The sequence below is a fragment of the Cervus canadensis genome, chromosome 6, assembly GCF_019320065.1.
Source record: "Cervus canadensis isolate Bull #8, Minnesota chromosome 6, ASM1932006v1, whole genome shotgun sequence".
Lineage (NCBI taxonomy): Eukaryota > Metazoa > Chordata > Mammalia > Artiodactyla > Cervidae > Cervus > Cervus canadensis.
In genome coordinates, this window is record NC_057391.1 from 13453262 (window position 1) to 13469771 (window position 16510).

The following is a 16510-nucleotide window of genomic DNA, read 5'->3' on the forward strand; positions in this document are numbered from 1 at the left end:
TATGGTATGATAAACTTGCAAACAGAACAAAGCCAAAAATTGTACTTGTTATCCCCTTGTTGAATCTGGCCCTCTGTTTCAAATTAATTAGATTTTTGGATAACTATGCTAAACTTTGTCACATCCTTATTAAAATTGTTTAAGGATTTTGAAGAACATCTCAGAGGGACTTTGAAACTAATCTGAGTCTGGTACTGGAGATTCCATTAGCAATCACAAAACTGATTAATCTTTTACTCAGTTAGCTTATTGATTATTGCTGCAATTACTGCATGTAACAGATTCTACAGGGGATACCAGAGAAAACAACGTTTTATAACTGCTGCTGACGTGTTCAGAATGAATGCAGTCTTTTGTACTTTTCATACATACCGTTTTTGTGTCTTTAAATCCTGGAACACTTCTACTTAGAAAGCACTGTGCTTAATATTGTTTCACTGTTAAGGAGGTTCACTTTTAAATCTCTCAACTACTTGTCATTACCATTTACAAATACCTTCACTAATTCTATTGCTACAGTTTAATTTTGAGCTTCACAGTAACCCTATATAATAGAGAAGCTATCTTTACTCTCATTCAGAGGAAACTAAGGTTCAATGAGGTTAAATAACCTCCTAAAGGCTGTGCAGATTAATAAATGGCAGAATTGGTATCAGACTCCATTTCAGTCAGTAGGTATTAGACACCTACTATGTGCCAGGCTTTGTGTTAGAGGTAATGAAAGCTGGATAGGATAATAGAGGTTGAGCTAAGAAAGCTTTTTGGATAACTTCAAATTATAGGTCTATTAATGTTATCATGAACACTTTGTTACTTTTCTGTCTAAACCATATCATTAATAAATACCTTGGTGTAAAAGATTTAGACTTTTGTTTGGTTTGGTTGGTTGTCTTTTCATTTTGTTTTTATCTAGTACAAACCTCGGAGAAGGCAATGGCACCCCACTCAAGTACTCTTGCCTGGAAAATCCCATGGATGGAGGAGCCTGGTAGGCTGCGGTCTGTGGGGTTGCTAAGAGTCAGACAGGACTGGGCGACTTCACTTTTACACATTGGAGAAGGAAATGACAACCCACTCCAGTGTTCTTGCCTGGAGAAACCCAGGGACAGGGGAGCCTGGTGGGCTGCTGTCTATGGGGTCGCACAGAGTCGGACATGACTGAAGTGACTTAGCAGCAGCAGTACAAACCTAGTCTTTGTTATTGTTGCTTATTTTATCACTATTTAGAACAAAATTGGAAAGAATCCCTCTAAAGGGAAAATATATAAAACCCTGAGAGAGGATGAAGCTCTAAAAGGAACTTACTTTATAACTTGTTAAGTGCTCTCATATTTTCTCATGTGAGTCTCACAGTAATCCTGTGGGTACATACCACCTTCATTTTACAGCTGAGTAAACTGAGACGCCGTGAGCATTTCCTCACTGAGCTCATCAGTTGAAAGTGGCCAGTACTGAAATCCCAGGGCTTGAGTCTCTAACTTGTCTCAGTGCCTTGCTCATCTCTCTGGGCAGCACAGGCCTTGCGGCTCGTCAGGACTGCTCCGTGCCGGGAGGTCCTGTCCATTAAGGAATGCCGTGTGAGCAGTGGCCTAAGCTCTGAGCCCCCCTGGCAGCCTCTCAGCCATCCCCAGGCCTGCTCCTGAGGGGTCAGTTGCCGAGAGTGGGCCCATGCCATGGGTTCGCTTACTGCCCTTTATAGTTTGTCCTTGAGGGTGAATTACTTTGGTGTGTGGAACACAAGATTCTGTGTTAATGTGAACACAGATCAAACCCTGTATTTTAGCAGGAGAAAACGTTCCTTGGATTTGGAAGAACTGTAGAAAACAAAAAACAAATCTTAACCACTTGCTTTGAAGAAACTGTCAAGTGGAATGCTTAATATCATTACTGTGACTGTGTTAATCAGTGTACAAAGAGATGTTTATAGATTGCTAAAAAAATTCCTACAACGGTTGTAAAAGTATGTATGGCTTTGCCAGTTGAATTGGCACAGCTCAGAAATGAAAGGGAAACCATTTTTATTTATATATTTTGTGAGGTAAATAAATAAAGTTGGAAAACAGGTCAATTTCATGCATGCAAGGTTTTATAGTAGGAAAAAAATACCTTGCACCTGTTCTGACCCTTTACATGTGAGGTTATTTGTTTTCAAACTTGACCCCAAGCACCAGTTTCAGACAACTCTATAATTAATTTGTTAGATAAAGCATAAGGATATTTTATTTATTTTGATTTCTAGGACTGTGGTCAAGTAGTAACTGAAATTACTAACCTATTGTACATAGCAGTTAATTAAAGAAAAGCATTAAGTATAGGAGAACACCACCACTGCTGTTGTCTTGTATCAGTATAAAAAGGCAGTAATTTTTTTGACAGCTACTGATTGGAAAGTTGCTTGCAGCCTTCCAGAAGCAAGAGGTACATGCCGTGGATCAATAACCAGCAAATTTCCCATTAAAAAGAATACCTGAGCAATGTTCCAAATAGCCACTGGCATCTTAATTTTCCATGGAAACCTCAAATACTTGTGTGCTGAGGACAAGTCATTTTCGGACAATTTTTCCAGACTACTTGTTAACAGTTATTGCTGTCCCATAAGGTTGACAGCCTACATGATTGATATTTCATTTACTTGTCATCACTGTTTGAGTAATGGCGAGCACTATATTTCTGTGATTTTAAAGAATATAGTTTCCTGAGAGACATTTGCCTTAGTAGTATTCCAGAGTGTGTGTCACATGTTTATGCTGTATGTACATACACTTTTACATCATAGAGGGAAAGAATCAGTTTCCTTTATGGTTTGAAAGCTCTCAGAAGGCAGGGTATCCTTCTATTAGTCCATGGCCATCAAAAATCCACTTTCACTTTGTTTTTAGGGTGAAGATTCTTAGACTTGTTAACTTGAAATTCTAAAGATGATATGGAATTTTGTAACTCCCTTTTATTTCTAAGGGATAAATAAGCTCAATCTTGTGATAATTTTAATGTACATAAAAACAATAAGAAGATATATGTACATGTTTTTTAAAAAGAAACTTTTAAGAATGTCAACAAATAATGATTATCAAAGAGGAATTTTCTGGAAATGGGATAGTTAAAAAGAAAATATGCATGTGTTTTTTAAAAACTATTATTTACTTATTTTGGCTGCATCAAGTCTTAGTTGCAGCATGCGGCCTCCCATGACAACAGTCGGGCTTCTCTCTAGTTGGGGTACTCAGATTCAGGAGTTGGGGTGTGGGCTTAGTTGCCCCACAGCTTGTGGGGTCTTAGTTCCCCGACCTGGGACTGAACCTGCGTCCTTTGCACTGGAAGGCAGATGGACCACCAGGGAAGTCCCTACATTTGTTTTTAATATAGAAACAAGTACAAAAGGGGAGTTCTGCTCTTGGACAGTCCCTTGAAACACAAAATCAGTGGTTTTCATTGTTGATATTTTCCACCAAGAACATCATTTTGTTGTTTGTCAAGTGTTAAAAGAAGTCAGGGCACAGAAGCCATTTCCAAGTTAGGTGGAAACATGCTCACCAATTAGCATATTAAGGAAAATAGGAGCAGACCATAATACAGCCTACTGGATGAACTTGTTTATGATGCTATATGAAAGCTTTTTGAATTTGGAACTTTATTTTTCATGCTCAAATTTTTAAAGTTAAATTTGATCTATACTAAAGTATTTAGAAGATTAAAGCTTGAAAGTTATGCTTACTTGAAATTGGGCTATCTTTTTATCATGTTAATCCTGTTATCTTTGGATGGGTCATATCTTGTTTGCTTGTTACACAGTCTCTGTGATTTTGATTTCCATTGTCTGTACATTTCATATACAAATATGAATAATGTTTGATTAACTAACTGGCATATAGGTCCAAACTGAATATGAGGCATCTCCATTTTTCTTTGTAAAGTCCAGGGTAAAAGAACAAAAGGCAATTTGAGAAATTTCTACTAAAATACTTGTTGTCATTTTTAATATATATCATTTTCAGAACATTTTTAGAGATCAGATACTAGCCTAAAGTCTTAATCAGCCAGTTTTACTCTTAAAGACAACGTGAAGGATAACACTATACTGGACTTTCAGTCCTGAGTATCCGCTATAGTCAGTTTGATGTGCAAATAGAGAAAAATAATTCTCTAGGCTGATATGTATATACCAGCAATTTACAAAAGTACTGTGAATTAAACAACCCATAAGTGTCTGTTCCAGTGTTCATACATTACTGAGTAATCTCTTTCTATAATCTCTTTGCAGTATTATTCTACAATAATGGAACAGCAAGTAAATGGACAGTTAATAGAGCCTCTGCAGATATTTCCAAGAGGTAATGTTGAACAAATTCTAATCAACAATGATTATTTCAGCAAACTGTTTCATCAACAGTTATGTTTTCCAAAGGTTTAAATGCACATAACATGATGTTTAGCTCTTAATTTGAAAAAACAAAAGAAGTATTCATTACCATGGGGATTGCAGGCTATATTATAGTTATGGCAGATAAAATATCTAATTTACTAGAGTAAATTAAACTAACTAGATTGTTTTTTGTTTTTGAAGTGCATACTTACATTCGCTTAAAGAACTCTTTGGGGGTCCACATGGTTTCTAAACCAAGGAAAATGAATGACTTTAATTTTGGATATTTATAAATTGTGGCTCGTGATGGTAGCCAGAGCTGCTATTAAGGAGAAAGCTTTCAGCTAGTGTAGAAGCCATGATTTACTAGGGGGTTTTAGGAGAGATATTTTGGTGGAATGTTTGGTGCTGGATTTTTTGGGGGATACATCTTCTAAATAATTGAAAATCCTCCTAAATAGGAATTTGGTTGTTAAGTCTCAAAAAATATGAGCTGATGAGAATGAGTCTTGGTGAGTCAAATAATTTGTTTTTCCCTTTAGGTTTGATAGTACTAGCCTTGTAACAGATATGATTGCTCAACTGTATATAAATGTTTCCTCAAAGTTTGAATAATGGTGAAAAAGAACAGTTTAATTATATAAACCATTAAGTCTTTCACCCATTATACATTGCCCTACTTGGAAATCTGTTTTCTAAGGACGAAACAGATAAGAAAATTTCTCTGAGTCTTCTAGAAATAACTTAATTGAAATAATTAAAAGTTAAACTTACCTTCATTAACTGATACTGTGCCAATAATCATGGTATGAGTTTTCCAATTAGGCATTCTAGACTTTCATTACCTGTAACTCTGACGTTTAAATGGCTCAGTTAATCAGTAGACTGCTATTTGCGCTGACGAAGTCTCCAAAGGCAGCTGGCTCGGCCAGCCCGTGAGAAGGTCTGGGTTCAAGAGTAATGATATTCTTCTACCATTAAGGTGGGCAGCTGGCTTAGGAGTATTTAGTAAAATATTGATAATAACTTATTAAAGAGCTAAGTAAGTAAATAAAACTTGGCCATTGATAACGTGTCTGAAACAATTATGATTAATTTAGTTCTGTTGTACCTGAAGACTAAAACTTGAAAAAAAAATGAGAAAAAAAAAGTTGCCATTTCTATGTATTAGGCCAATAACAGGATGCAAATTATTTCTTAACAGGATAAGAGAATTTGGGGAAATTTCAGAATTGTTTTTCCATGAGGAATTTTTTTTTTTTTTTACTGGCTGAAATAATTTCCATTAATTGCTTTCCTGCTTTATAACTTTATAGCTCTCTTGTAGCAAACCCTAGTACAGTATCCTGGATTATTATAATTCTAATGCCTTGGGTCTTCATTTCTTTCCCAGATAATATTTACTTCTCTTCGTCCAGAATTTTTCCAGATTCTCTTTGTTTTCTTTTATCTTGTGAACAGTCCCTGTCAGTCTCCCTGTCCATCCATTGTGCCCCTCCCATGATAATAACAGCCATTTTTAGATATCTTCTCTGTTCAAGCACTAACATTGCTTTGTGTGTTACCATTTCTAGTTCTCTAAAAAGTCCTGCCTCTTATTGCTTTCATGTTATAGTTGAGAATATTTAGGTACAGAGACATTAATTAACTCTAGTGTTAGTTGCCCAATCGTGTCCAACTCTTTCTGATACGATGGACTGTAGTCTGCCAGGCTCAAGTCCGTGGAATTCTCCAGGCAAGAATACTGGAGCGGGTTGCCATTGCCTTCTCCAGGGGATCTTCCCAAACCAGGGATTGAACCCTGGTCTCTTGCATTGCAGGCAGATTGTTTACCATCTGAGCCACCAGGGAAGCCCATGAAGTAACTCTAGAGACACACAGTTTTTAAGCGGTTATTGTACACTTTGAATAAAAATTTTGTTTAAGTTGTAATTTGCTTAAAGTAGGAGGGCTATTTGCTCTTATACAGGTTAAACTATTAGTAGAGTGTGTATGGTGGTAGTTTGGAGGATTTGATAGGAGTGTGGAGAAAAGTATGTTGTAGGGAGGAGATTCTTAAAAGAAAATATGTTAGATATGAGTGTTACATGTAGTCCTAGCACAGAATCTGCTGTTGTTGTTGTCTATCTTAGTCTATTAGTCTCCAATTAACAGAATTAGCCTTCAATGAGCAGATTCTATTAGCCTCCAATGTATTATTAAATATAGTTCCACATCACATTTAAGTTTTTTAAAGTATGAGACTCAGTCTCCCTTTCTCTGTGGTTTTGTATATACTGTTGTATAACTCTTTTTAGTTTTCTACTTTTTTTGCATACTTATCTACATATAGATTTTATACAGTTTTATTTTTATATCATTTTATATAAATTAAATATATATATATAATTTTATATTAGATTTATTTATTTTTTTTTAGTAATAGTATTTAGCCTGACTTATAGTAATTTATTTATTTATTTATTATTTTTTTTTTTTTTAATTTTTTTATTAGTTGGAGGCTAATTACTTGACAACATTTCAGTGGGTTTTTTCATACATTGATATGAATCAGCCATAGATTTACACTTATTTGGAGTTTATGGAAATTTTTACAGTTAAGAGTGTAGACATTGGGTATGTTACCTGGGTCTACTGAGTTGATGAGAGGTTCTCAGGCCCCATGTTATAAAGAATCTCTAGACTGAGCAAATCAGAGGGACAGGAGAAAACGATTCTGTTCTAACAACAGGTCTTCTCATTCTGAGTGGCACAGTTGTGTTGGATAGTAACTTCCCTGCTCAGGACTGAGTGCTCTTTGTAGTTAAAAGATATGATAAGCATGAAAATTCACTGACTTTACAGTAACTTCTCACTCTACAATTTCAGAACATTAAGGTTACTGTATTTTTTGAATACAGTTTAGATTTCCAGTTACAAAGATTTAAGAAGCCAATTGAGGAGTGAGGCAGATGTTAAGGTACCAGATAAGAATTGATGCCTGTCTCTAATTCCTTAGTTAGTCACTTCCTTACTCAGTGAAGTTTATAAATGCACTGGTACTTCAGAGGAAATGCTCTGAAGTGTTTTCTTAGGAAGTATTAATGGTCCCTGAAGGACCAGGCCTCAAGTGTATGTGACTGTTGTTTTGTTCAAAAAGTTAATTTCCATTTTAAGGAAAGAGGATTTGGAGTCTTAATTTTAATGTATTTTAGAAAAACAGATAAAAATGCTTTATTGAGGTTTAGATTTTTTTAAGGAAAATAACAATAAATTTGAAGATGCTTGAAATACACAAAACTAAAGCAACTGATGTACTTTGTAGTTATTACCTACATCATCTTCTTATTTACCAGCTCTATTTCTTGTCAGAAACAGAGGAAAATACATGTACATCTGAGAAAGGAGCAAAAAAAAAAAAATCAGATTCATCCTTCCTCAAACAATCAATCAAAATTGATGGCCCCTTAACATATAATATGTAGGACACTGTGGTTTTCAGATGGAAGCAGCCTATAACTTGGGCACAAAGCTCTTTATTTTTTTAACATTTGATGAAGAAGCGTTTACTGAATTGGACAAGTGTTGTACTAATCTGTAACTCAAGATGATGTAGAGAAATTAATGTTACTTTTCCTGGTACTGCTTTATCTTTAGACTTTTAAATATTAATAAATGTCAAGATTTGCAAGAAACGTGACAAAAGTTAATGATATCTCTGTATTTTAGCAAATTTGACTACTTACTGCTTTGCAAACTAGTATTCAAACTTGAATATTTCATAGAATCTCTAGCAATCTTTTTGGCGTTAAAAGACCCTCCTGCCTCTCCCCTTCAAAAACCGTAGCTATTTTCATTGTAGAATAAGTGATAGCAAATATACAATGTAATAGAGTGAGGAAAGATTGCAGAAATTTGAATTATGAAAGGAACCTAATCATTTTAGCTCAGTTAACTTGATTTTTATATGTTTTAAGCAGAAATTGGAATTTATATGAGGCGGTGTCAGAAAGCTCTTTGCATTTATAAATGCTCACTCCTGCAAGTTAAAAACCCTGGTTCATAATTCCCACTTTGGGTCTTGGGAGCCACTTTTCAATCATTTCTCTCTGCTAATTTTGGTGTCACCCTCATTTCTTTTTAAACGATTCATTTTGAGCAAATTTGTAAATGGCCCTGATGTGTTCTACAATTTAGTCAATTACTGTTTCAGCCTGCAAGCCTCCTGGGGAACGGAACATACATGGCCTGAAGGTACGAATTTCAATAATTGTTTCAGTAAAGTTAGATGGATTTGTAATGCTGTGTTCCACTTATTGAAATGTCAAATAAAACTGCACTTTCTCAAGCTCTGACAAGCGATCCTTTTTTTTTTTTTTTTAAATGGGATGTGGAGGGGGAGTCATCTGTAGTATTTGTTCAATATACGTGTGTGTGTATGTGTGTGTGTGTATGTGTGTGTGTGTGTGTGTGTGTGTTTATATATATATATGGGATTTGATCCCAAATTTTTAAAAACCTTTTTATTTTTGGAATTGTTTCATTGGTCTGTTTTTTCAGGATGATCCTGGCTACTGATCTCCACAAAGATTTATTTGAGTGAAAATATAGACTTCATTTCGGTGATTAATTAAGCACATAAGCATATTGCACACAGAATACCCCCCTCTTCTTTTGACATGTTTATGCTGGAAACATATATCTATTTAATGTCCTTTCATTGTTCTGTGTATTTTAAATTCTAGATTTCTGCTTAAGGCTTTACATTTAAAAGAAAAACTGGCTATTGTATTAGACTCAAGCGTTTTGTAATTAATTACTTGGACCTCATTTTTCAGTGAATAAGAGACATTCTGCAACATTCTGTCTGGTTTTAGAGCTGGAGGGATATGATAATGTGAGATTCGCTATTGGCCCTTGGATGTGTTCTTAATATACTTTTTTGAACACATTGTTTTTTATATAAAACAAAAAGAAACAGTAAACTGAATTTCTTCGCTAGAATTGAATTCAGTTCTAGACAGTGAATTGAAAATTTCCCATTTATCTCTCCTTTTTTTTCAGCACTATTTAAATATTTGAATAATGGCAGAAGTGAAGTATTATATAATATACAGGTTGTACATTTTTTGTAACCTATATACTGAATAGACTATGGGTCGGTCTAGCAACAAGCTAATTAACCTTCATAGTGAAATGAGAAATTTGTGGCAAATTATAGGTTAATTAGAACTGTGTCCTCAGAACACAGACTGATCAAGATCCTTTCTTTACTTGTAGGTGAATACCCGGGCTGGACCCTCTCAACACAGCAGCCCAGCAGTCTCAGATTCACTTCCAAGCAATAGGTGAGAGCACGCAAGTCAAATGTGCCCGTAAGCATGATTATCTACAGAGCTGAGGGTGGGGAAGAGGCTTGTGGGATGACACCTCTTTTCCATAAGACCACAAAAGTGTGTATGTGGCTAAGAGGAAATCTGGCCAGTTAAGTAACCCTAGCTTTGATATTGACTGAAAAGAAAGGACCTCATAGAGAAAGATAAAATTAAACAAGTTGAACTGTTAATTTTGGTCTGTGGAGTGGTTTTCCTTCAGTCTCCAGATTATACAGAACCAGAAAATTCAGTGTCTTTGACCATTTCCTGCTCTGATGATCTGGTTTGTAGGTTGTATAATACTTACTATTTTTGTCTTGGTTGTCCATCTTTTGGCAGTATGATGTTCCACTGACAGCTTCCCCAGAAAGAGACAAGGAAAGAGTAAGGTAGTGAAATTTAAATTGACCTGCCATGTTGTTCACTTTTGTACCTTTGGTTATATAAGAAATTGAGGTATTTTAGAAGGAAGACAGTTTTCATTAATTCATTCTGATGTTGTCCCAGACTGGGATGGATACTCAAGACCTGAGCCTCTTCAAAGTGTTCTGACAGGCCTGAGAACTTAACTTCTAGAAGATGAAGGTCCTCAAGTAGACTGACCTGCTTAAGCTGAAAGAAATCTAGGTCTTGTTTGTTATACACTGAGTTATTTTGCTGGTAGACATCTTATTTTTATTCCTCTGGTAGACGTCTTATTACTGTGCTTGAAGAGGACACTTGAAGGTGGTTGTTCTGTGTGTTTTTATTCACACAGGTGACTGAAAAGCCATCACAGAGCCAGATCACCCTTCCATTGTATGCCCTGGTCTTCCTGGGTTTAGGCTGTACTCCGTGTTGACAAAGCCCTCATCTGCTGAGATGTAGCTTAGGCTTCTACTTTCCCTTCCATGCCCCTCCCTACCCCCTCCATTCAGATCTTGGTCCTTTCGCAGCTGGGCTTTACTGCAGATAAAGTCTCTCCTCTTGACTCTTTCTTTGCTCTCCTGTCCCCTCCCCAAAAGTCACTTCCTTGGTTGTTTTTTTATAGCATCAGTAGATCTTACCCACAGCTTTCCTGCCGTGAACACACTACTCTTAAAGTGTGTTTCCTCTTTAAACAATTTATCTGTGTTAAAATACATCCACTGGTTTTTCGCCAGTGGGTCACCTGTCCCCTGGTCCTGAGGGGTAGGTCTTGTAGTCCTCGTCCAAGTGTGTGGCCCTGCTCAGCAGTGGTCTGCCGCCTCTCTTTTCATGCTTGTTGGGCACGTGGGCCGTGCCCGCCAAGTGGAGGCCTGGGGACTGAGCCTCCCTGTTACAGTCCGTGCGAAGAGGGCAGGGCCTTTAATCACTACCACCGCTTCCAGAAAAAATGATGTTCAGACAGACTGTGAGCCTTGAGTGAAAACAAGGATTTTTTCTGGTGTTTTAGGTCAAACTTCATCATGGTATAAAAAGCTGGATGAAGCTGAGAAAGATGGTAAGACAGAAAAGCAGTAGGATAAATTTTCAGTTCTCTCAGATTTGGTTTTAACCAAAACTGAAGTGAATTAGCTTGGCTTTTAAAAGACTATCATTTATGTTCACAAAGTATTATATAATCTTTGAGTTGGAAAGAGACTGTCTGATCTAGTGGTTCTCAGCCCTTTGTTGCAGCATCTTCCTTTAGGGATGTGACAACTTCCCGGATAGTAATGGTAGTTTGCTCCAAGAGAGATTTTTGTTATGGGAGGAGTGAAGTTGGAGAAGTCCTACAGGTGATTTTAATGTACCACCCTAGGTTGGCCGTTTTCTGTGCCGTATTGATAACTAATCAAAAGTATTTATTGAGTGCCTCCTAGTTATTTGGTGTTGTCCTACTCACTAGGAATACATTGTGTTCCTTATCCTCTGAAGTATGCTAATAGGCATATGAGACCACCCTACAGTACGCAGATAATTATACTTTACAATCATTGTTAGGAAGAAAACAAGCAGATTTTAAAGTGAAAGAACTCTGGGCAGGCACGTGTTTAGATTTGAACTGGGTGTCAGGAGTGGAAGGGGGTGGTGACATTCCATCTTGGCTTGAAGGATAAGGAGGCCCTAGCCCTATCCAGAGCCAGAGAAGGGCATTTCAGAGGGGCGGGAGAGCATCAGTGAAGGCCCAGGGGTGGTAAAGGAGCTTCATGTGTTTGGAAGGAGGCCACTTAGGCTGGAACACAGGGAGCACTGCTGGGCTGGGGGAGGGCATGAAGAGGTGGGGAGAGCAGTAGGAGTGATAGGAAAAAAGGAGGTGACAGGAGCCAGATCGGGGGTGCCTGGTGTTTGAGTTTTCCTCTCAGTGTATTGGCAAGCCGTTAGATGACTTTCAGCAGAAGAGTGTCATGGCCGGCTCTGTGTTTACAGAAGATGGTTGCCTGTGGTGTGGAGCAGGAGCAGGAGATGCCCCCATCTAATCCAGCCCTCCTTGGGTTCCTGACTCCCTTCCCCTTGCCAAATGGCCGTCCAGGCGCTTCCTAAACATCCCTGTGGCAATAACGCCCTTTACTGGCTGAAGTACCTATTTTACGTTCTTGTCGCCTTGTCTCAGAACATTCTTTTCCATGAGCGGAGCTTTGTGTCCTTTTAGCACCCACTTGTAAAGACTGAGTTTAGCTCCCAGGCCAGGGCTATTACCTCTTCTAAGTGATGCATCTACCAGTCATCTTCCCGCCAGACAGACTTCTCCTAGATTTCCTGTCTCAGTAAATTCTCCCACATCTGCCTGGATGCAAACTCCAGATGGCCTGCCAGGCATCCTTCGCTGCTTCCTGGGTCTCCCTTAGCCCCACATCCAATCAGTCCGTACATGTGTAGGTTCTGCCTTCTGAATCACTGTGAAGTCTGTCTGCCAGCATCTCTGTTTCTACAAAGGTAGATCAGGCTCCCTTGATCGTTGCTACAGCCTCATAATAGCTCCCCACTGCAGTACCTCCTCCACATTGCAGCCAGCGTGATCTTGCCGATGGGTGTTTTGAGCCCTTCATTCCCCACTGTACTGATCCATCTAGCCTTTAGTACCAGCTGTAGCTTCCACAGCAGGTAAGCCCTGGACTCCCACGTTTGGGTCCTCTGCCCGCTCTAGGCCTGCCACTCCCCATACCCCTTCCAGCTGATGCTCCAGCTTTGCTGATGAATACATGGTACTCTTGATGGATCACATTCCCTCTTGCTACTGGGCCTTCACATCCGCTGCTGTCTCTTTCCTGCTTTCTTCTTCTTTTAATCCACTCCCTCCTTTGCCTTCATCCTGGCTAACCTTGGTTATCTTTGAGGAGCAAAGCTGTTGTCTTCTGAAAACTGTCCCTCATTATTGCCCACCTCCTAGTCTATGCCAGGTATCCCTTCTATGAATTCCCATTATCTCCCTGTGCTTGCTTTTACTATAGTGGTTAGCACATTTTATTGTAATCACTTCTGTCCCCCAATAAATTCTGTACTCTTTGAGGGCAGTGATGGTAGCATATTCATTATTTTTTTTAAAAAGATTATTTTATTGACATTGATATACAGTGTTGTATTAATTTCTGTATAGTAAAGTGTTAAGGTACATATATATACACACATATAGATACTCTTTCATATTCTTTTCCATTATGGTTTTCAGTAGATAAAGAACATGTGGTACGTATATACCGTTGTATATACTCGACTACTACTACTACTACTCAGCCGTTGTCGAGCCCTAGTTCCCAGCATGATGCTTCACACACGGGTGGTGATAGGTAGTCAGTACTGCTTGAAGAAATGAGTAGGCAGATTCATTTATACTCCCTCTAGGTTTTGTCTCTGAATTAAATTCTCCCAGCTCATTCAGCTTTTCTGCTGCAACATTATTTCTAGTCCCCTCACCCTTTCACTCTTCTTTGAATATCTCAGTGTCCCCTTAAAGTGTCATACCCAGGTGACAGTTGTATCACACTTAAATTTTAAAGGATCTTTTAAAGTGATTTTTAGATAGCTCAAGTCACAGATACCAGATAGTCAACTGGGGCACAAAGAAATTGCCAGGATATATAAATGTAATTTTTTACCAGATCAAGTTGGTAGCCAGATATTGGCATAATGAATGAAATCAGTTTTTTCCTCTGTCACTCTTAAAGCATGAATTGGTCTTTGCCTTAGGTGGATGACTGTTCATTAAATTGAGCTTACGAGACTTCCTTGGTGGTCCAGTGGCTAAGACTCTGAGCTCCCAGTGCAGGGGGCCTAGGTTCAATCTCTGGTCAGGGAACTCGATCCCATATGCTACAACTAAGAGTTTGCATGTTGCAACTGAAAGATCCCACATGCTGCAACGAATACCTGGCATAGCCAAATAAATAAATTTTTTTTTTTTTAAATTGAGCTTACTCATTCACATGGTGTTCCTAGGCCATAATTACTGAGATCAAGTCCCACTGCCAAGGCACGGCCTTTCCTGAACATCTTGGCTTTCTCCTGTAAAATTAGGATGGTTAAATTTTCCATCATCTACCGCTGGTGTTTAGAAGATTGATGAAGTTGTATTAAGGAATCACGTTTTGTTTCTTGGATGAAAGGTGTTGTGTAAATGCAATGAATCAAAATGTTATTATTTCAAGTTGCATGACATAATGGAATATCTGTGGAGAAACATTGCCTGGGCATTGTTTGGTTATTTCTGTTTTTATAATAATTGCAAATATTAAATTGGGACTATTTCTGGGAATATAAGGATTCAAATGTTTTCCAGGGGGGGAAAAAGTGTATTTATGTTAGAGAGATAGACTAGAGTGATCTTGAGCAAGGTCTGTACCTTGGGTTTCTTTATACATAAGAGGTAACCACCCCCCCCATAACTAACTCCCACAGGGGTATAGTTATTGTGAGCATTAGATCAGGATACTAAGTAATAGCATTTAGCACAATGCGTGGCACATGCTCATCACTCGGGAAATAGTAGAGTCTATTATTTTATTTTCAGCTGGTCTCATTTTAGGCAGTTATTTTATTTTTTTAATATATTTCAGATTTAGTCCTATTCTGCAGAATTCTTAACTGCTGCTTAGTGCATGAATTCTTAGACTTGGGAGGATGTTATTAAAGTTTAGAATCATTGGTTGAAGACACATTTTCTAAAGTCTGGGGAATATAGAGACTAGAGGCCCATAGTTTTCATTTAAGAAATTTAAGAAGTATTTATTAAGAAAAGTAATTATAACTTGGAATGGTGAGTGTGGTCAAACTTGAAGTCTGAGGTTTTCTCAAATATAACTTATTAAAGGTAACAAATGAATGTGTGTGAGTGAGAGTGTGTGTGTGTGTGTATGTGTGTACTATTATATAATAACAACCAGAATAATGACCCCCATTTATCAAACACTTGATATGTGTCAAGTCATTGGGCTAGGCTCAAGGGTGGGAAGGAAATGGAATATATAGAGACGTGAGTAAGATGTGGTCTTGGTTCTCAGGGAGCTTCCAGTCTTCGGAAAGGCTGTGGTGGAAAGAAAGACATCTGCAGATAACTACCAAAGGGAAGAGTTAATTTGGCAGATGGGGAGAGGGTTAGAGTAGATAGATTAAGGATAGAGTTAACAAGCTTTAAATTTCAATTAAAACATTGATGGGAAAGGGTACTGTTTTATATACCACTCTACTAATTGAGTGAATGTGTACAGGTATAACTCAGTATGAAGCTAGAAGGACTTCATAGCATCCTTTGGCCACTTTCCCTAAGCTCATCCATATAAATTTTTACATAGTCATATATGACCAGAGAAGAACATTTCCATGTTTCTTACATAATTCTGGAAACTGGCTGTCATACCTGTAGGAGAAGAAAAGAAAGAGAAGGCAGCTAAAATTGATTTAATGCCTACTGTCTACAGAACCCAGTGCTAGGCTTTTTGTCATATTTAATTTTCTTGGTTGTACTATAACATTGATATTTCCCCCACTTTATAAAAAGAGGAAATTGAGATTTAGAGAGGCTCAGTATCTCATTCCAGAGCACATAGTGAGTAAATACTGCGATTATTTCTGCTACACATTTGCTTCTCAGGAAGCTGAATTGTAACTCTTAACTATAATAAAAAAAAAAATCAAAACTTAAAGTATTTTATCTTTTGAAGTTCTGTAATCTTTGCTGTGAACATTCTAAGAGGGCATTCCTAAGTGCTTGGTAGTGCTCAACATAAAATAGCCACTGAAAGGCTACCCCAAAATAGCAGAACTAATAGCAAGGAGAAGTGTCTGAAGTAGTCTGTGCAACAGTCTAACTTCATTATGACAGTAGGCTTCTTTATTGCTTTAGATTACTAATGGGCTTCAGTCTCTTACTGATGCCTTTGCCATTTGGCTAGTTTCTTTAGAAAATAGGTAGGGATAAGGATGTAAAAAGTGTAGTCTATGTCTATACCTAAAGCAAAAGTGTATTTTAATCTAGAATGTTCAGTGTTGTTCAGAGGTGTTAATGAATTTGCTATTAAAAACTATGCCTTTTCTTTTCAGCTTAAAGAAGTCTTCTGCCGAACTGAAAAAAATATTAGCCAATGGCCAGGTAGGTGTCATTACAGATTAAGATTTTCTGATGGTAACTTAGTGCTGTCTAGTTTTTTTTTTTTAAATCCGTAAACTTAATAAACAGATAAAGGGTCTATAAATTTCTTCTTGTCATAAATGAATTACATGGCTTAATTTGATTGGCAGAACAATTTGCCGCACGTTTTTCAAACTGTGCTAATGGGTTTCACTCCCGGCAGATTGAAGTACCGCGCACACATCCTGCTGCCAGCTCAGGGTGGAAAAGTTAATCAGTTCTGAACAAGTG

General features: G+C 37.7%; 1 protein-coding gene across 6 annotated transcripts in view; it reads left to right on the forward strand.

Moving 5' to 3' along the window:
* Positions 1-16510, forward strand: part of MAP2K5 (mitogen-activated protein kinase kinase 5) — a 261289-nt gene that overhangs the window by 36458 nt on the left and 208321 nt on the right. For 4 of the 6 annotated variants that reach the window (XM_043470889.1, XM_043470888.1, XM_043470885.1 and 1 more), the window contains exons 4-8: positions 914-988; positions 4259-4328; positions 8553-8593; positions 9620-9687; positions 16192-16240. In XM_043470889.1, coding sequence (XP_043326824.1) covers positions 914-988; positions 4259-4328; positions 8553-8593; positions 9620-9687; positions 16192-16240 — 303 coding nt within the window. The remainder of the gene's footprint in view (positions 1-913; positions 989-4258; positions 4329-8552; positions 8594-9619; positions 9688-16191; positions 16241-16510) is intronic. The other 2 variants (XM_043470887.1, XM_043470886.1) reach the window with 1 other exon arrangement.